The sequence below is a fragment of the Castor canadensis genome, chromosome 19 (assembly GCF_047511655.1).
Source record: "Castor canadensis chromosome 19, mCasCan1.hap1v2, whole genome shotgun sequence".
NCBI classification, from domain to species: domain Eukaryota; kingdom Metazoa; phylum Chordata; class Mammalia; order Rodentia; family Castoridae; genus Castor; species Castor canadensis.
This window is the reverse complement of record NC_133404.1, coordinates 30,732,887-30,760,037: the sequence shown is the minus strand read 5'-3', so window position 1 is coordinate 30,760,037 and position 27,151 is coordinate 30,732,887. Positions and strand designations below refer to the sequence as shown.

Below are 27,151 nucleotides of genomic sequence, written 5' to 3'. Positions count from 1 at the left end.
TATTAGGAAATGAAAATGAGGTTGTGGTCTAGATAGATATATAAACATTTTTAGATATTTAAGTTAAATATAAAGTGACGTAGTTCATGATGGAAATGAGGCTTGCTCCAGGCTGGTCTGTTTTCTTAGACAAGGATTCATACCTCAAAACCCAAAGTTATTTTTTGCATTAGGAAAAACATTTTTCCTTTTTTTTTTTTCAGTGCTGGGGACCAAACTCAGGGCTTTGCACTTGCCAGGCAAGCACTCTTCCACTGAGCTAAATCCCCAACCCCAGGAAAAACATATATACACACATACGTTTTGGGGCATTACTGAGGATTGAGCTGAGGACCTAGCACATGCTAGGCAAGCACATTAACAACTGAGCCATATCGCTAACTCTTTTTTGCTTTAGGTTATTTTTCAGATAGAGTCTTATGCTTTTTTTTTTCCCCTGGCCAGCCACAGATCACCATCTTCCTGTGTAGCTGGGATTACAGATGTGTACCACCTTGCCTTGTTTGTTGAGATTGGGTCTTGCTAACTTTTTGCCAGGCTGCCTTGAACTCCGATATTTTTGATGCTCTCCTGCTTCCCAAGTAGCTGAGGTTACAGGCAGGAGCCACTACGCCCAGCCATTAGGACTATTTCTCATAACTAGTAAACATCTTTAATCAGAGTATGTTTTATTACACTGTTACTCCTTCAAAGTACGTGAGAAAAACAGCATAGAATGTATAATTATCTCTTTAGTGTCTGTGCATATGTAGCTCTACATGTTAAAAATTTAAATGGCAGTGCTTGTAAGAAGTCTTACAATGGTTAAAATTTTCTTTATAGAAGTGGACCAATTTTGACAAGATGTAGTGCTGCAGCATCCCTGATGGGCTCTGTTCAGTTATGGCGTCCGAGCTTTGTAAGACGATCTCTGTGGCAAGGCTGGAGAAGCACAAGAACCTGTTCTTGAATTATAGGAATCTGCACCACTTCCCACTGGAGCTACTGAAGGATGAAGGTCTGCAGCACTTGGAGAGACTCTACATGAAAAGGAACTCCCTTACCACCCTGGTATAGTATTATGTCGCATTAGAAATTGTTGCTAAACGTTGCCCCGACCAAGATGTGCTTATATATCCTAAGATATTCAGACACTAGCGCATCCCCCTCTGTGACGTACACAGGCAGTGGGTGCAGGCTCACAGTCAGGGCTCGTTATGCTGTCCACGTCCTTGAGTTCTGAGGCTGCTGCAGGGCTTGTGCTACTTAGAAATGGGCCACCGAGATGTTCCCACTCAGAAGCCTGCCTCATTAGCATGTTTACCTATCCCAGCTTGGGCTTCTTTGTGTGTTAGCTTCCTAGGTGATTTCTGAAATGTTATAGCTCCCAACAGACTAGTTAAAAAGTAAACAAAGACTAAGAGGATGACCGAGTCATAGGCACCAAAAAGAGAATGATTTGAAGATTTAAGTGTTAAAAGAGGCATTTGGCAAGCTTAAGCCTGTGGGTGTGAACAAAACAAAACCTTTATGATTGATTGCTTTGTGAAAATCAAAAATGATTTTGAATTGGGCTGTCATACAATTTATTGGAAAAAATTTTGCTTCAGAAGCAACATTTGACTTATAAGCACAGAGTTTTCATAAATTTTATTACACATAGATAAACTTCAGAATTGTTCAAGAGAATATCCTAATCAGGATTTTATTCCCACTGGTTATAAAATTTGGCTCCCATTTTAAATGAGTTTCTTCATGTGGCCTTTTCTGATTACTTCACCTGATTTGAATCTTGAACTTAATTCTAGTTCTTACTCAGTTTTAGTGATTTATGACATCTTGTGTCTTTGAAATCATCCATTTTAAAACTAATTTCTATATTTGGCCTTTCCTAAATATCTGAAAAGTGTCTGGTATTGGTTTCACACACATGGTATGTGTTCCTGGCAAAGTTTATTTAATCTGTATAGAATCCCTATAGTAGGTAGAAAGTATTGTAAAGTTTCTCTTTGCCTTTGTATTTGGAAGTAAATGGATGTGTATCCATTTTTTAACGTTTGGCATATGAGTACCTATGTCATGTTGAGTGTCTACTTAGATTTTGAAGAATTAGGTTGCTCAGTTTTTAACCTGGAAAGTCTGTATACATTTACACCTGTTCTTTTGTACAGTCTTGAATGGTGTGAAGTCACATTTTCCTACTGTTCAGCCCTTCAGGGAAAAAGTAACGTAAGAAATACATTGTCAAGAATGATAGCCCAGACCTCCCTTGCTTGTTATTTGTGCATGTGACTTCTTGATGATCAGAACACTGGGCTTTTGAATTCAGGGCCTCACATTTGCTAGGCCAGCACTCTTACCACTTAGGCCATTCCACCAGCTCTGCTACCTGTTTGATCAAAGATTAAATTCTTGTATCTGTTTATAATGTTTATTTTAGTTGCTTTCTCTTAGCAAGTAAAATCTTTGATTTGTGTGTATGAAAGAATTTTGTAAGTAGAAAGTGCTGTACAGATAGGAGAGGATGGCGGGGTTCATCATGGTCACCCCACAGCTGTCCTGTTCCCTGAGTAGGTAGATATGAGACACCTTGCTGTACAGTTTTTAAAAGCAGATGAAATACTTACAGCGCCTCAACTAGTGACTCCTAGGACTTTTAGGTTGTTTACTGATGTTAAAATAGGGTTCCTATTGTGGAATTTGACTTGCAACTGCCATACTCCTGGAGGGAGGGGTCATTATTTGCCATATTTAGCATCTCCAACACATTCTGAACTAGTTGGTCTGTTATTGTGTGTTTTTAACAAGCATGGTAACCTGCCAGTCATTTCCATTTTCATGTTGTTTTATTGTTTTTGTTGTGTTAAAGGCCTTCTCTTCAACACATTCGTCCTTTCCTCCACCCCATTGCTATGTGAAACTGCTTGGTGTAAAGAGAAGTGTGTAAAAACCTCTGCCCCTTGTTCTGCCCTGCTTGGCATAGCACAGTTGCTCCTATTTGGAGGATGATTGTATGCCAGGTATTCAGAACTGGGGAAATTGCTTGAATTTGAAAGTAATGCACAGGGAAAAAAGCCTTTTTATAAACTTAAATAAGCTTTTTCAGTTTTTTTAGTCACAAAAAAGTGATACATGCCCTTATGTCAAATAATACAGAATATTATTTGGGTAGCTTATAGGCAACAAAAGTTTATTGCTCATAGTTCTGGAGGCTGGAAACCCAGGATCAAGGCTCTGGCAGATCAGGTTTGTGGTAAGGGTCTACTTCCAGCTTCATGGACAGAGCCTTCTCCCTGTGTCCTTTTCTTTTTCAGGTCTTTAAAACCTACACTAACCCATGGGGCAGGGAGACCCTGGAGATTCCTACCCAATAATGAATGAGTGGGGAGGGGCAGGGATGGTTCCTAGCCAGGTGTGAGAGTGTCCTGAGCCATCCTTGGGCAACCTATATGAACTTCAAACCTTTCCTACTTCTAGCCTGCCTCATAAGCACCTCGCAAAGGCCTAGCCTCCTATCACCATCACATTGGGAATGGGAATTTCAACATGAATTTTGGGGTAGGCACAAACATTCATACCACAGTACCTCCTATTCCCTTGCATGTATATATGTAACTACTCTATCTTTTTTTAAGTCATAAAAATAGAATTATATTTATACATATTTCTTTGAAAATCTCTTTGTACTGCATGGCATTATTCTACTAAATTCTAGGCCAGTAGATATATGTCTGTTGCATGGATGTTCATGCTTTTTTCTGGTGGCACTGGGGTTTGAACTCAGGGCCTCATGCTTGTTAGGTAGGCGCTCTTACTGCTTGAGCCACTCCCCCCAGTCCTTGCTTAAGTTTAGGATAGTCTCAAAGGAAGGATTGCTTTGTCAAAAGGTAGACACGTTAAAATACTTTGAAGCAATATTTGATTATACCATATTCTTACTTATTTGTATAGCTAAGAAACCTTCAAACTTTTGAAAACATAATGAGTTGGTTTATGTAGGAATTCAATTATGTAATTAATAGGTAAACTAGAAATGGTTACAAGCCAGGCATGGTGGTACATACCTGTAATACCAGCTACGTGGGAGGCAGAAATTGGAAGGATCATGGTTCAAGGCCAGCCCAGGTCCCCCCCCCAAAAAAAAAAAGTTAGCAAGACCCCATCTCAATAATCAAGCCAGGTGTTGTGATACACAGCTGTCATCTCAGTTGTGTGGGAGGTGGAGGTAGGAGTATCATGGTCCATCCTGAGCAGTATCTAAAGGGTAAACTAAAAACAAAAAGAGCTTGGGACGTGATTCAGTGGTAGAGTACCTGTATAGCAAGTGCAAGACCCTGAGTTTGAATCCCACAACTGCCTGCTAACAAAAAAGAGTGGTTAGGGCTGGGCATGGGGTTGTATGCTTGTAATTCAAGCACTTGGGAGTCTGAGGCAGGAAGACTGCAAGTTTGAGGCCATGCTGGGCTATATGTGAGTCTCTGTGTCAAAACCCCAGGGAAAAAAAAAATTACAATTAAAAAAATAAAAATAAGTGATTAGGAAACTGAAGGGGGCACTGTTTCCCACGCTCCCTCCCTTGCTGGAGTGAGGTTTTCTTTCTCTCTCCTTAATTATCACTGAACCTAACCGGGCTTAACTAGGGGTGACTGGAGATTTTAGAAAAGATGCAGGATAGACAGAAAGTTGGGGTCAGGTGTGTTGTACCCTTGGTTGGAGATGCACAACCCTTATTGCTTCTCTTTTCTATCTTGATTCTTTAAAGCCTTGATCCTCACAGTTCTTTAAAACCTTGCTTCTAAAGCCTTCTTTAAAACCTTGCTTAAAACCTCTTTCCTTGGGCCCCCACTGTCCCATGTTTGCTCTCAGCTTATCTTTAGCTTAATCTCTCTTAAAGTCTTTTGCCCCCAGGCTTGCACTGTCCCATCTCTCTTTAGCTCTCTCAAAGCCTCAGAGCTCAAACTTGCAAACAGCCGTGCCTACAAGCTGCACATGCATAGCTCTTACGGTCTCGGTCCTTAGACTTGCACTGTGCACTGCCCCGTGGTGTTCTCTTTGGCTTTTCTTTAGTCTTAGCTTTGCTAAGGCCTGTGTATGAAGTTCTCTCTCAGCTTTGCTTTCTGAAGCCTATGGTAAAGTTCTCGGTGCAGACTTTCTATCAACCTCTTTAGCATTTTCCCTTCAATTCTTTTCCCTCCCAAAAGCTTCCCACACCAAAAGGCCCAAAGTAAAAGCTTCTTCCCAATATTCAAAGGCAAAAAGCCCCCCAAAACAAAAAGCCAAAAGCTCAAAGTAAAGCCCCAAAAGGCAAAAGCCCCTCCTTCTCCTTCAGGGGTCTTTTATAGCAGCAAACAGGGTGGCACCATGGGGAGTGGTGTGATATTGTAACAGGAGAAACTTGCATTTCTGCTTCTCTGAAGGAAGAAGCAGAAGGAGACGCAGCTGTTCTGCCTTTCCCTGTTTCATGCCAGGGCTGTGCCTCTCTCGGCCTACAGGTAAAAGCAATTAACTGTGTCTCACCTTGCTTGTGTCCATTTCTCATAGGCTTTAATCCGCTCCCCACAGGAAATGTTATGATTTTGGTTCCTAATATTTACCTTAAGAAGGTTTTTAAAGAATTTTTCTATAATTCTTTTCAATGCAATTGAAGAATTAAGTGCCAGACCTTCCAGATAGTTATAAAATAAGTAAGAGAACAGGAGTATAAAAGGATTTGTGTTTGTGATGTGGTAAATATTCACATAATTTATAGAATGAGTAAATGAATGCATGTAAAGTAAAATTGCATAGAGCCTATTTAATGAGTTCTAGACTATGAGCCTTTGAGGGTAGGAACTATTGATAAGAACTGCCCCTTCTGCAGCCTAAGCCACAGCTGGTTTCATCCCTTGCAAAACAAAGCCCGCTGTTCTTATCGCCCACCACCTCTCTTTGTCCATCCCTAGCCCTTGCTTTCTCCCAAATGCTACTTAAGACCGCGGAGAGAAGCTGCTGCGCCATTTTCTCTCGGCCAGCCAGCCTGCTTAGTAAATCTTTGGACATGAGATAACTCTCGTGAGCCTCCTTTGTGTGCGGTGTGCGGCGTTTTCCTAACAACTATGTCTTGAGGTCTGTGTTCCCAGTGCCTAACCTGCTGCCTCACATTTTAGGACATAGAATTCAGTGCTGTGGACAGGATTGTGGGAGATTTGTTAAGTAAGACCCTGTTTGCACAAATAGCCCTGAAGGCTGACTTTGACAGGAACTTATTTACTCACTCAGATTTCCAGATTACTTCCTGTTTGCCCAGCACTTTTCAAGGCAATGACAGTGTATGCATCATGTAACCAGTTCTTTCTTCTGTGGAATTTTTAGCATCTTCCTTGGTTCATGGAGAGTGTTTGTTTGAAATGACTGAGAAAGGTAGTAGAATTATAAGTATTATTCAGCAAGCATTGGGCAATGATGCTCAGGGTAGAACCATCCACTGTGGTCAGTTCGCTGAGAGATGAAGAAGGTGCATTGTTGCCGTCACACAAGTTTAGATTCTCCCCAGTTGGGAAGGGAAAAGAAATACAGCTTTGAAGCAGCACACCAGTGCTGCTTAATGAATGCGAGTTCAGTAAGGTGTGAGTTAGCAGTGGAGGGCTGCAGTCAAGGAGGGGGTGCTGAGTTGTTTGGTAGCACAACTCAGGACTGAGATGTTAACAGACCCAGGTCAACCTTTCTATATCCTATTTCCCTCTTTTATAAAATGAAAGTACACAAAAGACTTGCAAGAAAATAAAAAATCTCAGCCTGGAATCAAAATCACTTACTGAATCTGTCGACTTTTTTTAATGATGTACTAGACCTTCCTGGGAATGAGTGAGTTACCATAGAGCTCTCACCCAGTGCTCATTTCATTTAGAAATATGAATGGGTGAAAAAAGAGGCATCTAAATGTTAGTGAAAGACAGAAGCAGATGGATTCTGACTAAACTATTTATCTATGCATAAGAGAGAATTTCATTTAAAAATGTATCTCCTGAGACCGCAGGAAAGAGGGTCTTTTAATCCTGACCTGAATTGGGAGGGAGGAGGCACAGGTGGTTTTTCTTTTCTCATGGCCCAGGAGAAAATATTCCTGATTCCACATGAAGTATGAGCAAGAAATGATAATTCAGATAATAAAAACACATAAAAGATGCTCCACTTCTAATAGAAAAAGTGATTAAGCATGCCTCATTTTTAAAGCTTAAAAAGATGAATAGCTGCTCTTAAGTGTCATTACGACACAGTGTTGGAGACCATGAGAAGATGCTGTCACGTGCTGTTGGAGTGAAGAGTGTCTTCTGTTGGGTGATTGGACCTTGTCTACAGTGAAATTTTCCATTAGTACACTTGCCAGAATTTATGCAACAGAAAAAATCAGGTGAGCAAGGATGCCCAGAACAGCAGTGTACATGGTGAAAAATTGTTTCAACCTCAGTGTCCATTTGTGTTGAACTGGTTAAGATCTGATAACAGCCAACATGGCTTGAGTCTTTACCAAGACAGTTACAACAGATAACAGGTATTGTTTTAAGCAATTTATATGTGATATTTAATTCTCAAGACAATCCTTTTGAGGTAGGCACTTTTATTACCCCTATTTTATAGATAAATAAACTAAAGCATTGAAAAAAGTTACATCAAAGTTAGTGATGACCACACTGTGGGTAAGTGGAGGGTGTGAGGGTGAGGAGGGGGGGCAGAAGTATTTATAGTAAAAATGTGCTATTACGTTTGTTCTGTGTGCTATTATATTTTGTTATGTTCTTTTCAATGATTACTTGTTTCTTTATAACTAAAGTAAGATGGCTGGAATACAGTACCTCTAAGGTTTATCCACCTCAGGTTTTATTAATTGAGGAGTCTGCATTTATGCTGTGTTAACATAAATGACTCCCTTGCAGCTGGCAATTTGGTAATTCAGGTTGAGTATCCTGTACCTGAAATACTTGGAATCAGAAGTGTTTTTAGACTGGGAAGTTTTTGCAGGTACATGATGAGATATCTTGGGGATATCTTGGGGATGGTATATGTTTCCTATATACCTTACGCACATACCCTGAAGATAATATTAGGCAATATTTTTAGTGCTCTTCTGTTTTTACTGCCCCCTATCACATAAGGTCAGGCATGGGATTTTCCATTTGTGGTATCACATCTGTGCTCAGGTTTTGGATTTTAGAGTAGTTTGGACTTTGGATCAGGGATGCTCAGCCTGTAGTAGGATCTGGGTCAAAAGAGCATTGGGGGCAGCTTGAGGGGAAAGCAGTAAGCTAAGGAGATAGCATAAAAGAGTGTGTAACCAGGAGGAAAAGGGAGAGGGAATTGAGTTTTATTGTTCAGTTCATTTTGAATTCCAGTGCCTGGAGCCTCTTGTTCTTCCCACCTGTTGGACCCTTGTATCCTCCACTACTGCTTGAGTTCAGGGCCTTCACAACCTCTGTGATTGCTCCATTCTTGAGTTAGCTGTGTAGAAAACCAGCTTAGTTATTTCTACAGTGAATAAATGGAAGTAGGGGGGCGTATCAGATACTCAAGCTTTCCCATGGGCTGCTTGTGTTTTGGGGTCTACATATAAACATGGCGTAGTCCTAGAAAGCAGTCCATACAAGTGCGTCTGTCTTGGTTACACACACATGCCAGAAGATTGAGTTTATTACAAATCAAAGCCTCTTTTCCTGTTCAAGTTTCAGAGGAGAAACTCCCTCTCATCATTGCTGTTTCTACATAGTTAATAACCTGTGGTGGCTTCTCAGATGTCATTGAAAGTCTTTTAAAGTTAAGTCGATTATTTGGACAAGTTTTCTTTTTGAGGAAACTAAACTTAGATGAGATCAATGGTGAGTCTAAAGTACTTATATGGCCAGGTTAGAACAAAAGTAAATTCTCCAAATTTGTAGTCCATTAGCACAGCTTTCATGTCAGTTCTGCAAGTAATTATTGATGGCCTGTTTCTAAGCCTAGCAGTACACAGTTACAGTTTAACCACACATCCATCCGGGAGCGATGAGATGCGTGTTACATGAATTTTCCAGTTAACTTTGGACATTTAACCTCTGGAGTTTTAACTGTGAGTTAAACAGAAATGTTTTTAAAACATGAATCATTCTATACCTTCTGAAATAAAATCTAGGGAACCTGACACAACTACTCTTTGCAATTTATAGTTATTACCTGGGCATTAGGAGGGAGGATTTAAGTGGTGGTAAGAACAGGGGTCTTTCCCCTGTTCCAGGCCATTGCCATGTGCACTTGAAGGTACTGTTTGCAAGCAGAAGGCTCCAAAGTCATTGCCATGTGTGTTCCCAAAGGTTAAATTCATTTTCAATCCTTCACTGGTGCTACAGTGAGGTTCCTGACCACTCAGAGTGCACAGCAGCTTCTATGTGTTCGTCCCACCAAGTGTCAACAAACATTTATCACATGTAAGGCCCTTGAACTATCAGACATTGATCTTAGAACACAGCCCTCCCCCCAAAATTATACGCTTATGAAATTATTCGGCTAGATGTAATTTTAAGTGCTCGATCTGGTTTTATGGGAATAAGTCTTTACTATTTTAATGTGTGTGTTTCTAGTGCTTTGAAAATTCCAATTATAAAATCATACGGATTGAATGTATATTAGGTAATTTAAAAAAAAATAATAGTTGAGCATGTGGCACACACCTGTAATCCTAGAGCTTGGGAGACTGAGGCAGAAGTATCATAAGTTGGAGGCACCAATAAGACTGTTCTCAAAAAAAACAAAAAAATGAAAAATAGAAAGTTACATAAAGGTAAGTAATTCTCCTTTAACCCTTGTTTACAATATTTATGTAACTTTCATTTTAAATGTTATTTTATATCATTATTTCATTAATATTATATAATTTTTATTATTATTATTGTTTGGTGGTATTGAGGTTTGAACTCAGGGACTCATACTTTTGTTAGGCAGGCATTTTACCACTTGAGCTATGCCCAACCCTGTTTTGCCTCAGTTACTTATCAGATAGGGTGTTCCATTTTTTGCCCAGGTCTGGCCTTCTGCATACCTGGGATTACAGGCCTGCACTACCATGTCCAACTTGTTCTTTGATACATGAGCTCTCTTTTTGCCTGGGCTGGCCTCTAACTGTGATCCTCCTGATCTCTACTTCCTGAGTACTGGGATTATAGGTATCCATCACCATGCCAAGATTATTTGTTGAGATGGGGGTCTCATTAACTTTTCCTGGGTTGGCCTTGAACCATGATCCTTTGGGTCTTTTCCTCTCCAGTAGCTGGGAATGTATCACTCTGCCCAGCCTTAAAACATTTTTTTTTTTAATTTTTATTGTTTTATTATTCATATGTGCATACAATGCTTAGGTCATTTCTTCCCCCTGCCCCCACCCCTTCCCTTACCACCCACCCCGCCCCCTCCTTTCCCCCCCCACCCCCTCAATACCCGGCAGAAACTATTTTGCCTTTATCTCTAATTTTGTTGAAGAGAGAGTATAAGCAATAATAGGAAGGAACAAGGGTTTTTGCTGGTTGAGATAAGGATAGCCATACAGGGAGTTGACTCACATTAATTTCCTGTGCGTGTGTGTTACCTTCTAGGTTAATTCTTTTTGATCTAACCTTTTCTCTAGTTCCTGGTCCCATTCTCCTATTGGCCTCAGTTGCTTTTAAGGTATCTGCTTTAGTTTCTCTGCATTGAGGACAACAAATGCTAGCTAGTTTTTTAGGTGTCTTACCTATCCTCATACCTCCCTTGTGTGCTCTCACTTTATCATATGCTCAAAGTCCAATCCCCTTGTTGTGTTTGCCCTTGATCTAATGTCCACATATGAGGGAGAACATAGGATTTTTGGTCTTTTGGGCCAGGCTAACCTCACTCAGAATGATGTTCTCCAGTTCCATCCATTTACCAGCAAATGATAACATTTCGTTCTTATTTATGGCTGCATAAAATTCCGTTGTGTATAGGTAACACATTTTCTTGATCCATTTGTCAGTGGTGGGGCATCTTGGCTATTTCCATAATTTGGCTATTGTGAATAGTGCTGCAATAAACATGGGTGTGCAGGTGCCTCTGGAGTAACCTGTGTCACAGTCTTTTGGGTATATTCCCCAAGAGTGGTATTGCTGGATCAAATGGTAGATCAATATTTAGCTTTTTAAGTAGCCTCCAAATTTTTTTCCAGAGTGATTGTACTAGTTTACATTCCCACCAGCAGTGTAAGAGGGTTCCTTTTTCCCCACGTCTTCACCAACACCTGTTGTTAATCATGGCTATTCTAACAGGGGTGAGGTGGAATCTTAGTGTGGTTTTAATTTGCATTTCCTTTATTGCAGGAGATGGTGAGCATTTTAAAACAAATATTTTTGTAATTACACTTCAAGAGACATTTCAGTAGTTATTTTGTTTTTGTCATTGATAACCAAATTTTTATCAAATTCAGATACATACTTCAGTTCATTTTTGTAACTATCAGCCATTCAGTGTTTTAAAATTTGAGCACAGCTTTTGTAAGTTTTTGCTAAATTAAAAATATCAACCTTAAAATTTATTTTCCATTTTTGGCCATAAGACATTTGCAATTTTGAAGCTATTTAAATTTTTAAAATTTACATTTCTTTTCCTTTCTGTTTTGTTCTGGTGGTGCTGGGGGTCTAGGGTCTCCTGCATGCTGTGCAGGCCTCTGCTACTGAGTATGTCCCCTCCTAATTCATGTTTCTGAAGGTGACAATTTCAGTCTCTGGAAATGCTAAACAAATACTTCATTATTTGTGAGAAAAGCAATGTACAGTGAAGTGCTTGTCCTTTGTTATCTCAGAGCCAAGTTTAAGTGAAAAATTTGCAGTGAGTATAAAGATACAGATACACTCTAGGGTGATAGCTGTGAACCACATGTGGCTATTAAATTACTGTGAAATAATAGAAAAATTCAGTTTCTCAGTCACTTTTTTTTTTTTTTTTTGAGATGGGTTCTTACTGTCCAGGCTGGCCTCCTGCTTTAGCCTCTTGAGTGCTGGGATTACAGGTGTGTACCACTATGCCTGGCCCTGCATAGCTACATTTTAAGTGCTAACTGGGTACACTTTGCTAGGAGCTGCCATGTTGGATAGCACAGTAGACACTTTCTATCATGGCAGGGAGAAGTCAAGGAAAGAAAAACGAGTCAATAATAGGAAGCCAGTCAAGTGATAAAAGCATAAATGGCAGAGGGTTTCAAGCCACTGTTCTCTGATGGCCCCAGGCTGCCAGGGGTTCTGACTATTGTTAAGGGTCACTGCCTGTAACTTGGAGCCGAGTGAGAGAGCTGCTGGGGAGGAGTGGGTGGGACTGCAGGTGGGAAGGAAAGACTGCTGGTGTTTCTGCACAGACACATGCATGCTGGCTCGGAGCAGTGACGTCAAACTACTGACCAACTAGAAGGGTTGGCAGGGGTGTTGGGAGTGAGGAACCCGAACTCATTAACTGATTCTTAATAAAAAAATTAAAGAGTTACATTCACAGTAACATGCCAGCACTGGCTACTTCCAAGCATTTACATTTGTTCTTTTCTCCTGGTTCCCCTCCTCCCCTCAGTCCCCTCCCCAGTCTCTCACTAGGGATCTCTATTCTAGATAGTTCACATAAATGGAATCAGACCTTTTGTGTCTAGCTGCTTTCACTGAACAAAATGTTTTCAAGGTTCATGGAAGTCACACCAGGTACTTCATGCATTTTTTTTTCTTGGCTCAGTAAGATTCTGTTTTATGTTTATCTGTTCATCTTTGATGGACATTTGGGCTGTTTCCACCTTTTGGCTGTTGTAAGCAGTGCTGCTGTGAACCCCAGTGTATTTGTGTGTGTTTGAGGACCTGTTTTCAATGCTGTTGGTCTGTAGGGAGGAGAGGAATTGGCAGGTCATGTGATAAGTCCATGTCTAACTGTTTTCTATAGTGACCGGACCATTTTACATTACCACTGGTAACGGACAAGGGTTCCAGACTCTCCACATCCTTCCCAGAACTTGGTATTTTCCATTACTTTGTTTTTATTGTAATAGCTATCCTAGTAGGTCTGAAGTGGTACCTCATGTCTTGTGGTTTTGATTTGCATTAACCTAAAATTGATGTTGAGCATTTTTTGTGTGTGCTTGGTGGTCATTTGTGTATTGTGTTAGGCACCTTTCCACTGCTGTAATAAATACCAGAGGTAATCAACTTCTACAGAGAAAAGCTTTACTTTGCCTTATGCTTTAAAGGTTCTAGTCCATGATCAAGCAGACCCATTGCTGTTGGACCTTGGTGGGTGCCAGATGGTGATGACGAGTATGCAGTGGAGCAAAAGAGAGCAAGGAGGGGCAGGACCATGTTTCCTTCCACAGGACACTCCCAGTGTTCCACAGGCCTCCCACTTAGGAGGCCACTAGAATTTCTCCTAAATTCTGTGCCGCTGCATCCTAATACCACCACGTTAGCCCTGAGCCTGTAACACACAGGCGTTTAGGGACATTGAGGTTTCTCTCTTTTTGTTACTGAGTTACAAAAGATCTTTTTTATAGTTGAGATACTAAATCCTTATTAGACATTCAATTTGTAAATATTTCTCCCTTTCTGTAGATTGCCTTTTTATTTGTAATGTCCTTTAATGTACAAAAGTTTTTAATTTACCTTCTTTTCATTGTTGCTCATGCTCTTAGTGTAGTATCTGTGAGTCTTTCACCAAATCCAAGATTAAGGAGATTTAGTCTTATGTTTTTTCGTCATTGTTATTTTAGGTCTTAAATTTAAGTTCTTGGTCTATTTCAAGTTTATTTTCGTATGTAGTATGAGGGTAGGAGTCCACATTCATTCTACTTTTTTTGTTTGGTTTATTGGAAGTTTTAGCATTTGAACTCAGTCTCGTGTTTACTAGATAGGAACTTTGCCACTTGAGCCATGCCCCCAGACCTTGATTCTACTTTTTGTAGCTGCCGTAAGTGCCAAAATGCATTTAGTATGTGACTTCTTTGAAATGTGTTGTTAGCGGTCACAATGAAGCAGGTTTTTCTGAACCCTAGTGGCTATGACAGCTCAAATACTTCCTGCTCATTCTGCACTACTGTCACAGTTTGCCTAGGGACCCTGGTTTGTAGGACAGAGCCTGACAGAGTACTCACCCTTTGGAAGTCACTGTGGAAAGGGCAAAGTCTTTCGTGCTCAGGCTCCTCAAGGCTTCCATTTGGACTTAATTTGATTGATCCAGGCAAATTATATAGCTGTGGCCAACTTGAAGAAATAAGCACAGCTCTACCAGAGGCCCAGGAGGAGTATAGGTGGTGCACAGTATGCACCAGAGAACGCCATGAAATGTGTTGTTTGCAAAAGATTTGAGGTACTTGTTCCAAGATATAAAAAATTAAAAATACGCCCTTTTGAAAGGATTTAAAAGCATTGTTTCTTCAAAATTTTATACTCACTGTGCTTGATAAGTTACTTTGCATTATTTATAAAGAAAAATTGCTTAGGAAGTGCTAATGTTAGTAAAATTTAGTGAAGAGATTCTTTGACTCAATTTAGTAAAACAGTTTTCAAGTAACTTAATAGGTTTTATTTATGTTTAGGGAATTTGGGTGCAGATTCTTTATTTGTTAAAACTTTTTGCCAGAATTTTGCAAAAAGGACTAACAAAATTGAGAAGCATTAAATGCTATTACTTTTATCAGGATTTTAAATTTAAAAACATTTAAAAGTTGAATAGCTTGTAAACCTTATGGATTGGGATAAAATAGCTGGTGTGACACCCATAATTCAGCACTGGAACTGGGTCACCCACAGAGTAACAACAATTTGAACTTAATTTATAGTTCCATCCGTTATTTATTGTACCTGCATTACAGAAGTATAAAAATTGAAGTGTATAGCATTTCCAATATACTATTGAATATGTTGCTGAAAATGTGACATTAGATGTAGGGAACAGTATTACAGAACACCAGCAGGGGTCAGCCCTAGCCTACGGAACTGACTGCTTATTTGCCATGTGTTTTGAGCATTTATTCATAATTTATTTTTGTATTTTTAAAAGTATTCTAATAGCTACGGTTTTCTCAAGGTCAATGTGCTTACATTTAAATGAAAACACAGCGTACTTACTTGTTCCTAAAGATGTGGTGATGCCCTCTTGGTAGCAGAAGCACTTTTCATTGCTTAATTGTATGTATAACTACAACTCAAAAGCACTAGTTCATTTTGGAAAGATTAGGATGCTGTCTGATGGAGCCAAGTAAGCTCCAGAAAGAATGACTGGGGGGGGTCGTATGAGTTAACCCGCATACAGTATTGATACTGTAGCAGTTGAAATTAGATGCCTGCCAGACAGCATTTCTTTTCTGCCCACATCTTTCCTTTTCACAAGAGCAGCTGTAATTAGGCCTCTCCACATACTTCTCTTGTTTGTCCATGATGCTTTGTGTGCATGCCAGTAAAGGGAAGTGTATCTTCTTACTGAGAGAGATACCAGTAATCAAGGAAACATTCCAGGGTGTAGCTTCTGAGGAAGGACGTTTTAAAGAACCTCATAGCATGTATTGATGTCAGAACACAAGAGGAGAGAGAATCACAGCTTGTATCATTTGAAAACTCCAAGTGTTTCTGTCAACAGTAGGTATTCCATAAAGGCTTCATTCCCTTTATAATAATAACCATATTCACTGAGACTTGCTTATCAAAAAAAAATCAAGGATGTGAGCAGCTTGGATACTGATGCTAAATATTTAAATATATTTGTATGCCAATATGAGATTGATAATTGATCATGCCATTTCATTATCTAAAATGAGCCACTGATTTCCACTATGTTTAGAATTTTTAAGAAAGTTATTCCTTAGTATAAAATATAAGCCATTAATTATTTAATGATCTCTTCCTTGCAACTCTGCAAAATCATTATATATCTTTATACTGGATGGCTGTACATACCAAATTAATGGCATTTGTCTTCTTGATCTAAACAGATCTCAAACTGAATACAGTCTAATCAACTAATCAATTATGTAACAGTTCATACTATGTGTATCACATTTAAGGTCTCATTCTGATTTCTTTCAGTTATAAAGGTCATATCTGCTTAGTTAAAATCTAAATAACACACTAGGTGGAGAATAGCAATCCTAGTCCTTTTCGTAATGATAGTCACTGTCACAAAGCTTCTATATGAAAATTACTTTGTTATTTCAACCCTAAAAATTTCTAGTTCCCAACACTTTAGTTTTTCTATGGATACAGTTGTTTCTCTAACAGATTTCTTTAAGGAGTTACAGCCAAATAGATTGTATTTGCATTTTCTTAGTCACAGTCACAGCTCCTCACTTTGGCCCTTTTCACAAGGCTTACCAGAGCTATCCTTCTCTCCACCTCATGTCAACATCTTATAATTAATATTTGTCTTTCAAATTTGACCTAATTTTTTCTGAAAAGCCATTCTTGATTTTTTTGTCATTGATATCTAGCTTACCTTACAGTGTGTTTAAATATAGAATGAGAAAATAATTCCTTTTTGTATGTTCCTTTGATCTTAACTTACATCTTTGTGTACCTGTAAATTTGATCTCTCTCTCTGTCTCTCTCTCTCTCTCTCTCTCCCTCTCTGTGTGTGTGTGTGTGTGATTACTTATATATGCAGGCTGGCTTTCAGCTATCTACAGGAGGTATTTCATTTTCCCCTACCCCAGCCTTTGTTGCTTTCAACCTATGAGTAGAAATGTAGGATTTTTTCCCCACAGAACGTCACTCTTCCCCACAGCCACTTTCCTTTCCCAGCGACACCACACCTCTACTTTAACCTCAGGACTTGGGCCAGGTCCTGTGCTCTCTTGGACAGCATTAGCCCCATCCCTACTCAAGTACCTGGGGGACCTTGTGGGGTTTTTCTCACTATCTCTTTAGGAGCAGGACTTGGGAGTTTGAGGGATATGTTACTTTATTAGGCTTCTACAACCAGGTACCACAAACGGAGTGGCTTAAACAACCCGCATTTATTTTCTCAGTTTTGGAGTCGATGGTCCAAAATTAGGGTGTAGTCAGGGTTGGTTCCTTTTTGGGACTCTGAGGAGAAGCTGTACCGTGCTTTTCTCCCAGCTTTGGGGAGATTGTGGCAGTCTGGCATTTCTTAACTCACAGTTGTATTGTTCCAGTCTCTGGCTCTGTTGTCATGTGGTGTTCTTCCTCCTGTCTGTGTCTGTTAAGCACCTTTTTATTTCTTCCATGACATGGAATATGAGCTTTCTCATTTCTGTAAGGGACACTGATTTTCACTGTTCAAGTTTGTACATTGTACTGTAGTCTATGTAACCATGAACCCCAGACCTTCTGATTTATTGTTTCCACATTTTCTCAAAATTCACATCCCGCAAGAAGATAGTACTCTGTGTTTAAGCTAATTAGAAATGTTTATACAGTTTTTTCAAAGATAAAATTTAATTCTAAGTTTTTAATTTTCAGCCAGAAAACCTTGCTCAGAAGCTTCCAAACCTTGTGGAACTGTGAGTCTGTTTATTCAAATTTTTAAAAAAACAAGATTGGAAATAATTTGAAGCTATTTGAGATAATAGGATATATCACTTTAATGTATTTATTTGTTACTTTTAGGTGTCATTATCATGGTAATCCTGTAAGTAGAACTGTGGTTCTGCTGAACTCAATTCTGTTTTTAAGAACTTTGCCATTTGAAGTGGCATTTTGTATATCTCAGCTCAGGTGTTGAAGGTGCTCTGGGTACAGTGTGTTGCCAGGGAATCCTTCCTGGAGAGCCCCTGTGATTGGGAGAACTGGTTATTCTTATTCTTCCATGTGATACTTGGTACGAATGTGAGATAGCATAATGTTTAAAAGTCTCTTTTCCTGCATCCTCCACACCTCGTTAGTTTTAGTTCTTTCGATGACTGCCTACATAATGTTAAATAAATAAATACGCCATTGTTTCTGTTTTTGTTTTGCTTTGCTTTTCTTGGAGTGCTGGGGATGGAACCCAGGGCCTTGTGCATATTCGGAAAGCACTTTACCACAGAGCTACATTACTGGCCTACACTTTTGTTTTTAAGTGCATCAACTTTATCTGTTAACTTAACACTAAGGAAAATACATTTAGATCAATTCTTTCTCTTTCTTCCTAACTGCCTTCTAATTTTATTGCTGGAGGATTTGCATTGCTGTTCCTTGTTCTCTTTGTTTGCTGTGATTTTGAAGAGGTACAGAAAGGAAAAGCTAACCTTATCCCTCCATCTTCACACTCAGAATCTCTCATTTCTGTTGTGCTATGCTTTTATCTTGAAAATTCTCAAACTAACAGGAAAATTGAAAACATAGCACAATGAATTCCCACCACTTACATTTAACCAAATTGAACATTTTGCTGCATGCATTTTCTCTCTTTTTCCTACAGACCCACATTTTTTTCTGTGCCAAATAATGTGAAAGTCAGTTGCAGACAGTGTTATTATCATACTTAGGAACAGTAATATTAGCATGTAATATACAGTCAGTTCATATTTAAATTATCCCAATTTTTAAAAAATATTTTTTTAAAGCAGATGTCTAAGGTTTTTTTTGGATTAGATTCTGTTTAAACATTTTGGTGGTGTTTTACTCCATTTATCATATTTTTACTTTCAGTCTCTTTATACATACACACACATATGTATTTTATTTAAAATATATACATATATATGTATTTTAATTTTTTAAGTCACATACATAGTGGTTTTTTAAAAATTCTCTTCTTTTCTGGAATCATCGTTTTCCAGAATGATGTGGAAGTGTGCTAGAGATAGTGGGCATACTTGTCTTTTTTTCTGACCTTAGTGGGAGTTCCTATAGGGTTTTCCTATTAAGAAAGATGCTAGTTTTACAATTAAGGTATATGTAGTCTATCACATTAAGCCAATATTCACCTGTATCAATTATCTGTTGTTGCTTACCAAATTACCCCAAAATATAGAAGCTAAAAGAATGAACATTTATCCTCTTGTATTTTTTTGAGGATCCAGAATATGGACATAGCTTAGCAGGATGCCTCTGCCTCTAGATCATTCAAAGGCTGTTCATTCCAGACTGTTGGACAGGCCTGCAGTCTCCTTGGAAAAAGGTTCCTCTTTTGTGGTCATCCATGAGATTATTGTCAGGATTCAGCTCCTTTCAGGCTATTGAGCTGAAGGACTCAGTTCCTTGCTGGCTGTTGATTGGCCAGAGGACTCCCTCAATTCTTTGTCATTTGGTTTTCTGTACTGTAGCAGCCAGTTTCCATTAGAGCAAAGAAAAGAACAAGAGTGTGTGGAAGGCAGAAACCATAGTCTCCTCTTGTGTAATCGTTGCTCTGTTTTTGTCTAGTGGAAGTGAGTCACTAAGGTATAGCCCACACTCTAAGGGAGTCAGACACAGGATAATGCCAAGTGGTAGAAATCAGTGGAGATTATTTTAGGGATGCTTCTATACCATTAGTCCCCATTTTCCTAAGAATTTTATTCATAATGGGGTGGAATTGTTTTCAGACTTCAGAGCTAATAAAAAAAATCCTTGAGCCCCTCAGGTAGTAAGGTGAAATAGTCATGAAGAGGAAGACTGTTCATCATACTCCAAACTGAATTATGTGTACAGTGCCCGTTGAATTTCAGCTTGAGAGTTTGTTTTTTTGAGCTCTTTAAAAGTATTTTAACTGTTTTCTGGTACCTAGATTTTCATCAGAAGTCAGAGGTATTTTAATCTTTTTCCAGCTCTGTGTAATGGGGTCATTTTCCTTTGTCTGCTTTCAAGAGTTTCTTTTTATCTTTGGATTTTAGCAATTTAACTCTGATGTACTAACTATGATGATTAAAAAAAATTATCTTAGAATTTGCTGAGCTACTTCAATCTATGAATTTATGTCTCATCGAATTTGGGATATTTTCAACCATTATTTCTTCAAATACAGCCATGTGCCATATAACAATTCAATTAATGATGGACGTATTAACAAAAGTGGTTTGTAGCATTGTATCTTCTAGTGATGTCATCGCTGTCTTAGTTGTGTTAAGTATACTCTATGATGGTCGCACAATGATAAAATCGCTAACAACCTGTTTCTCAGAATGTAGCCTGTCATTCAATGACACACAACTGCTTTAAAAATTTTTACATAATCCATTTTTACTTTTTTAAAATTTATTATATTATATTTGTACCAGGGTACTTTATGACATTTACAAAAGTGATTACAATATATCTTAGTTAGATTCACCCCTTCATCTTTCTCCTTTATCTTCAAACCCCCACCCTTCTCAGAAGTTTCAGTAGGTCTCATTGTTCCATTTTCATATATGAATAATAGTACTTCTACCATATTTGCCCTCCTTCACTCTTTCTGCTCTCGCTACTCTCACTGGCACTCACCCACTGGACAGGGCTTTTGTTTTTTACCTTCCTGTTCCTCGTTTTTTTTTAAAAAAAAAAAAAAAAAGAAAAACATTTATATTAGTTTGTGATGGCTATACAGGGAGTTTCATTGTGACATCTGTATAGATTATAACTCAAATTGGTTCATACCCTCCATTATTCTCCTTTCTACCTTAGTCCTCTTCTTATGGTGATTTCTACAGGTTTGAATATTCCACTTGTATAGGAAGTACATAAACCGTATTCACGTTCTTTATGTGCCTTTCCCACTCCTTCTTGAACTGCATTTATCCGTTAGATCTGTTGCTGTTATACTTCCAAGTCTCTGTTGATATTTTCTTTGATTTCTTTCTCCTTTTCAGATTAGATCATTTATATTGTTCTTTTGTCAAATTCACTGATTTTCTTTGGTCATGTTCATTCTGCTATTCAGCTTCAACCCATAAATTTTTAAGTATCTGTTTTTTTAAGTGTCAGTTTCTCTGTTGAGGTTTTTTTTTTTTTTAAATTACAGGTTGTAAGGAATGCTTATAATTTTACATTGTCTCAGCATCCATTAAGTTGGACTTTCTCATACCAGAAGCAGGGCTCAGTCACTCTTGACTCAGTTCCCAGTTCTATGCCCCCTCCCACCTAGATCCTCATTGCAGGGGATCCACATATCTGACTTGCATAACTGCTTCCTGTTGGCCACTTCCACATGGGATAGCTAGATGCAACCTGACTGAACCCCCTGACCCTCACAGATGTGCCATAGCAAGTGTTTCCCGGTCATTGTCTGACCTGGAACCTCATGCCTGCTCGCTTTATACTCTACAGGAATACCCTCCAGGAAAACTGGTGAGAACCTGTTTGGATAATGCCCTGGATCCCAATAAAGGCATTGGCCCACAGATCCCTGTCTCTCTCCCTACTTGTACTCCCTGACATCTATTTGGCTTTCAGGTGTACTCTGTAAGGCACCCCCCCCCCCCATTCTTTCCTAAGACCTGTAAATAACAAAATCTGTATTTCCATCTTGTGTCTTTCCTAATCATGAAAGGTGCTTTTTGTCTTAAAGATCCTAAATTAAAGCATAGGTATATTTTGTTTTTGGTGATGATCTCAAAAAGGATATAGTAGCTACTTTTAAAAGTCCTTACTTGCTAATTCTAACATCTGAGTTTATCTTAGGTTGCTCTCCATTGTTTATCTTTGCTGGTGTTGCTAATGGATCACATTTTTCTGGGTTTTCGTAGGTTGAGAAATTTTAATTCTAGATTATATCCTAGGAATTGGGAATGTTATGTTTTGGAGACTGGACTCTATTATATTTTCTCAAAGTGTGTTAATATTTTTGTTTTAGTAAGTCATTTACCTTGTATGACTCTAACATACGATCTTCATATCTTGAAGGACAACTGGTCTAGTTTTTGTTTGCTTGTAAACTGCTCTAGTTTTTTTTTTTTTTTAATCTTTAGCTGTAGTGTCTTTCACATATGCATAGTTCTGGGGTTTATCATTGATTTATGTAGGATTTGTGCATAGACTTTGGTCTTCCCTTCCCTGGCTCTTCTGGTATTCTTCGTTTCCTTCCTAGTAGCTGTGGTTGCCCTCATATCTGTTGTCTGTTTTTGTTTTGTTTTGTTTTTTTTCTATTAGAAATTTAGTCACTTTGCATGGTATCTTGCTGCCTATACCTTGCCTTAGGCTAAATGCTCTTTTTTTAAATAAAAAAACCTTAAACTTACCTAGTCCCACTCTTTTCAATATTTGAGTCATGCAGAATTGAACTGCAAGCCTTAGGATTGGGCATTTAAGTGTGTGTTTTCTTTGGTGTTTTTGTTGTTACCTTCCAGAGAATCAGTCTAGTAGCTTATTCTGCTATTTTAACTTGTCTGTTTCTTTATATTTAAAGTGGATATTTTGAAGTCATCATTAGTTGGTTTGCTGGTTTTTGTGGGTTTTTTTGACTACTCTGACAATTCGGGCCTTTTTACTGGCGTATTTAGACTATTTACATACATTTAATGTGCTTACTGGTATTATTGAGTTTTAAGCCTACTATCTTGCTACTTGTTTTCATTTTGTCCCAGCAGTTCTTTGTTATTTTTCTTCTCCTTTCTTCCTTTTAAGTTATTCTAGTCTTATTTGGGACACCATTTTAGTACCACTATTGTCTTATTAACGCTGCCTTATTTCAGTGTTACAAGGTTTATAATTTGTTTCTGTAACCTAGCATAATCTATCTTAACATCATATTATTATCACTTCACATACACATGTAATGTAAGAACATTTACATTAGTGCTTCCAGCTCATCCTTCCCATCCTTTGTGCTGGTATCATAAGGTTTTTTTTGTTTGTTTGTTTTGTGTGTGTGTATGTATCTGTCAGGGTCCAGTTAAGAGAGAAAAAAACACTCCTAGTTTATTTTAACAAATAATGGATTTTTGGTTTGATACAGAGTCTTTCTATGTAGTCCAAACTAGCCTCCAACCTGCAATTACCGTCCTTTAGCCTCCTCAGAGCCACCATGCCATACTAACACCCCTCATTTAAATAGAGGTTAAGGGACACTTTATAGAGTTTGGAATTACTTAGTGTAAAAGAGCAGCTGCTGCCTGTGGGCTAGGGTAAGTAGACAATAAAAAAACTAAAGACTTAGAGCCCCAACTCCAGGCTGAGATTTAGACGTCTCTAAAGGAGGTATGGCTGCCTCAGGAACATACAGCTGCTGGTGTGGAGACTAGCGGAGCTGGTCTGCGATAACAGCTCAGGGTTGCAGGAGATGTTGGCAACCTGGAGCTGGTCTTCTGGAGGGCCCAGCCTGTGTGCCAGTGTGGCAGAACTACTGAGGAAGCAGCCGCAAGGTGGCACGACAGTTCCCTGATGTGGTTAAAGCTGTCTTGTAGAAGTGCTTTGCTGCATGGGGAGTGTGCCTGAGGCTGCACCAGAGCTGCTACAAAAGTGACTTCCTAGGGAGAAGAGGTCCTGGTTTGAGCACATGGCCTAAGGTCATCCAAGAGGGCTGCTGAGGTGAGTGCCACTGGAGCTTAGCTCCTCTGCTGAATGAAGAATAGAAGAGAGACTGGAACTAGGGTGGAGGTGCCTTCCTGTTCATCTTGCAGTCTCTCCAGCACCCTCTTTTGGCAAAGTCAAGCATTAGGCCAGCTGACAAGTTCTAGCTCCAGCATCCAGGAGGACAGCAAGGAATGTGGATGTGAAAGACAGTAAACTAATAACAGGCAGCTGACATTGGTACAGTCTGCTGACCATATTCAGTTTCAGTGTCTTCCATGCACTTATTTGTGTATGTATTTAGTAATATGCAGTCTTGTCAGTATTGTTTTTTATCTGTTTAGATTTAGTGATCACTGACATAGTCAAGAGAACACTTCCATCAATATAAGGACCCCTGTAGCTGCCCTTCTATAATTATTACCTCTCCAAAAAAACACTATGACAAAGACTTCGCTCCATCTCTCTGTGACTTTTGTCATTGTGCGAATGTTCTATGAACAAATACAGTATGCAACCTTTTGGGACTGACTTTTTTCTGTTAAGCATAATTCCTCCAAGATCCAGCCAGGTTGCCATATGCATCAATAGTTTGTATTGATTAATTGTGTTTTGTGGTACGGATAAAACATGATTTGTTCAACCATGAAGGACACATATATTGGTTGATTCCAATTTTAGGCTGTTATAACTTAAACCACTATGGACATTTGCATAAATGTTGTTGTGTAAATAAGTTTTCATTTCTCCAGGATAAATACCTAAGACTGCAATTACTGAGTTATATGGTTATCACATTTCATGTCTTTTTATTGAGATACAATTCATATACCATAGTTCAACCTTTTAAGCTGTATGATTTATATTCACAGGGTGTGCAACTGTTATCATTGTCTAATTCCAGAACATTTTCATCCCTCTACTAACCGTCATTCCCACCTTCCCCTAGTCCCTGGTAATCCCCTGGTAGTCACTGGTTACTTTCTGCCTTTCTGGATACACCTATTCCAAACATTTCAGATAAATGGGGGATCATGTAGTGAGTCGGGCTGCTTTAACATGGCACTTTGTTTTTAAGGTTCATTCATGTTGTAGCGTGTCAATTCATTCTTTTTTTGTAGTTAAATAATATTCTCTTGCATATAGATATAACATATTTTGCTTATTCATCAGTTGATGAACATTAAAATTGTTTCCTGTTTTGGCTATGATGAACAGTATAACGGTGTACATAAATGTAGACATTTGTGTATGAATTTAGTTTTCTGGGGTTTATACTTAGGAGAGGAATCACTAGGTTATGTTTTCTAACATGGCCAGATTATTTTACAGTTCCCTCACCAGAGTGTGAGAGTTCTTATTTTTCCCCAGGATTGTCAGTACTTGTTATTTTCTGTTCTTTTGATTAGTCATCCCAGTAGGTATGAAGTGTATCTTTTAGTTTTGATTTGTATTTTTCTAATGGCTGATTATCTCTTCAGATGCTCATTTGGCCATTAATGTATCTTCTTTGGGGAAATGCACATTAAAACCCACTGTCACACAATTGCTAAATTGTGATATTTGTCTTTACTACTGAGTTTTAAGAGTGCTTTATATACTAAAGATACTAGAACCTTACGAGATACATCATTTGCAAATATTTTCTCCCATTCTGTGTTTTAGCTTTAATTTTTTTTTGATAGTATACTCTGAAGCCCATGTATTTTCTGTTGCAATGAAGTCCAATTTACTATTTTTTTATGTAGGTACTTGCTTGTATTTTGGTATCATTATCTCAGAAACTGTTTCTAATACCAACAATGTCATGAATATTTACCCTGTATTTTCTTCTTTGAGTTTGTAGTCATAGCTTTTTGTTTGTTTTGTTTTTAGAAAGGGTCTTACTCTGTAGTTCAGGCTGCCTTTGAACTTGCAATGCTCTTGCCTCTTGCGTGCTGGGATTATAGGTGTGTGCCATCATGCGTGACTGGCTTTAGTTCTTGTATTTAGGTTTTTGATACATTTTGAGTCATGTAAAAGTCTAAGTTTTTTGTGTGTGCATGTGGATATCTAGTTATCCCAACAACAATTATTGAAAATTCTATCTTCCCCATTGAATTTTCTTGGCACCTTTGTTGAAAATCAGTTGACACATGAACGGGCATGGTTCTGGGTTCTCAGTTCTACTTCACTGATCTATATGTCTCCTTTTGGTAGGACTACACAGCTTGAGTTCTGTAGCATTGCAGTGAGTTTGGAAATTTGGCAGCATGAGTCCTTCAATACTTTTTTTTTTTCTTTTTTCACAAGTGTTTTAGATACTCTAAGTCCCTTTCATTTCATGTGAATTTTAAGATCCGTTTATCAATTTAAGCAAAAAAGTCAGCTTTGATTGTAACAGTTGTTAAATTGAATCTGTAGATCAATGAGACATATTGCCATCTTACCACTATTATGCTTTCCAATCCATGAATGTGGGATATCTTTCCATTTATTTAGGTCTTCAGTTTCTTTCAGCAATATTTTGTCTTGTTCAGTATAAAAGCCTTGAGTTTCTTTTTAAATTCAAAAGAATTTATTCTATGTGATGCTATTATAAATAGATTTCCTTTTTAATTTCACTTTAGAATTGTTCATTTCTTGGTATGTAAGCATACAATGGATTTTTATATCATTCAACCTTGATGAACATATATATATATATATATATATATATATATATATATACACATACACACACATATATATGCTCTAATAGTTTTTTTAATGTGCGTATGTGTATTCCTTTGGGTTTTTCTATACAAGATCATGTTATCCACTAAAAGATAGCTTTGCATTGTCCTTTCTGATCTGTATGCCCTTTATTTGTTTGCTTATTTATTTTCTTGATTAAGTGCCTGGCTAGGACATCAAATGTTGAAGTGATGACAACAGGTATCTTTGTGTTCTTTTTGAGTTTATGAGGAAACTTTCAGTCTTTTGTTATTAAATATAATGTTAGCTATATTTTTTGTATATATTCTGTCATTGAGAAAGTGCTCTTCTACTTCTTATTTGTTGAGTGTTTTTTAACTTAAAAGAGTGTCTAATTTTTTTTAATCTATTGAGAGGATCATATAGTTTTTGTCCTTTATTCTACTAAAATGGTACATTACATGGGTTGATTCTTGTACATTGAACCAGCCTTATAATGCCAGGGTAACTCCCATTTGGTCATAGAGTATAATCCTTTTTATATGTTGCCAGGTTTTGGTTTGTTAGTATCTTGTGGAATTTTGCATCTGTCGTTATAGGAGATACTTCTCTGTAGATGTCTTTTAGTGTGATTTTTTTTTGGTCTGAACTTGGTACCTTGGTAATACTGGCCTCAGAATGCGTTGGTAAGAGTTCCCTACTCTCCTTTTCTCTTTGTTTACCCTGCCCCCTCTTTTAAAAATACTTGGTAAGTTACCTTTGTGGTCTTCATTTAATCACTAGCTGATCATGAATTAGAGGTTAGTAATTTAAGAAGGCTTGCTCATTAGCTAACCAGCTAATGATTAGGAAAAAATTTTCTTATCTGCCTGAACCCAGTAAATCTCCTATTCTTTGCTGAGGGACTCTTAGGAGTGTTGTGTCAGGTTTTCACTTCTCAGTTGTCAGTAGCTGACAGCTCTGCCTTAGCCTTCAGTTTTTTTTGGTACTGGAGCTTGAACTCAGGGCTACTACAGGCTACTACACCTTGAGCCACTCCACCAGCCCATTTTTATGAAGAGTTTTTTTTTTTTTTTTTTTTTAAGATAGGGTCTTGCAAACTATTTCCCCAGGCTGGCTTT

At 38.3% G+C, this 27,151-nt stretch overlaps 1 protein-coding gene across 6 annotated transcripts in view; it reads left to right on the top strand.

The window, feature by feature from the left end:
- The window catches only part of Lrrc28 (leucine rich repeat containing 28), a 136,316-nt gene that overhangs the window by 3,487 nt on the left and 105,678 nt on the right, over window positions 1–27,151 (top strand). For 3 of the 6 annotated variants that reach the window (XR_012443843.1, XM_074061577.1, XM_074061575.1), the window contains exons 2-3: window positions 823–1,050; window positions 17,430–17,470. Coding sequence is in view for 5 of the 6 variants with exons in the window: in XM_074061577.1 (XP_073917678.1) it covers window positions 883–1,050; window positions 17,430–17,470 (209 nt within the window). In the remaining variant the exon portion in view is untranslated. Of the gene's footprint in view, window positions 1–822; window positions 1,051–5,396; window positions 5,472–17,429; window positions 17,471–27,151 lie in introns of all 6 variants that reach the window. The other 3 variants (XM_074061576.1, XM_074061573.1, XM_074061574.1) reach the window with 2 other exon arrangements.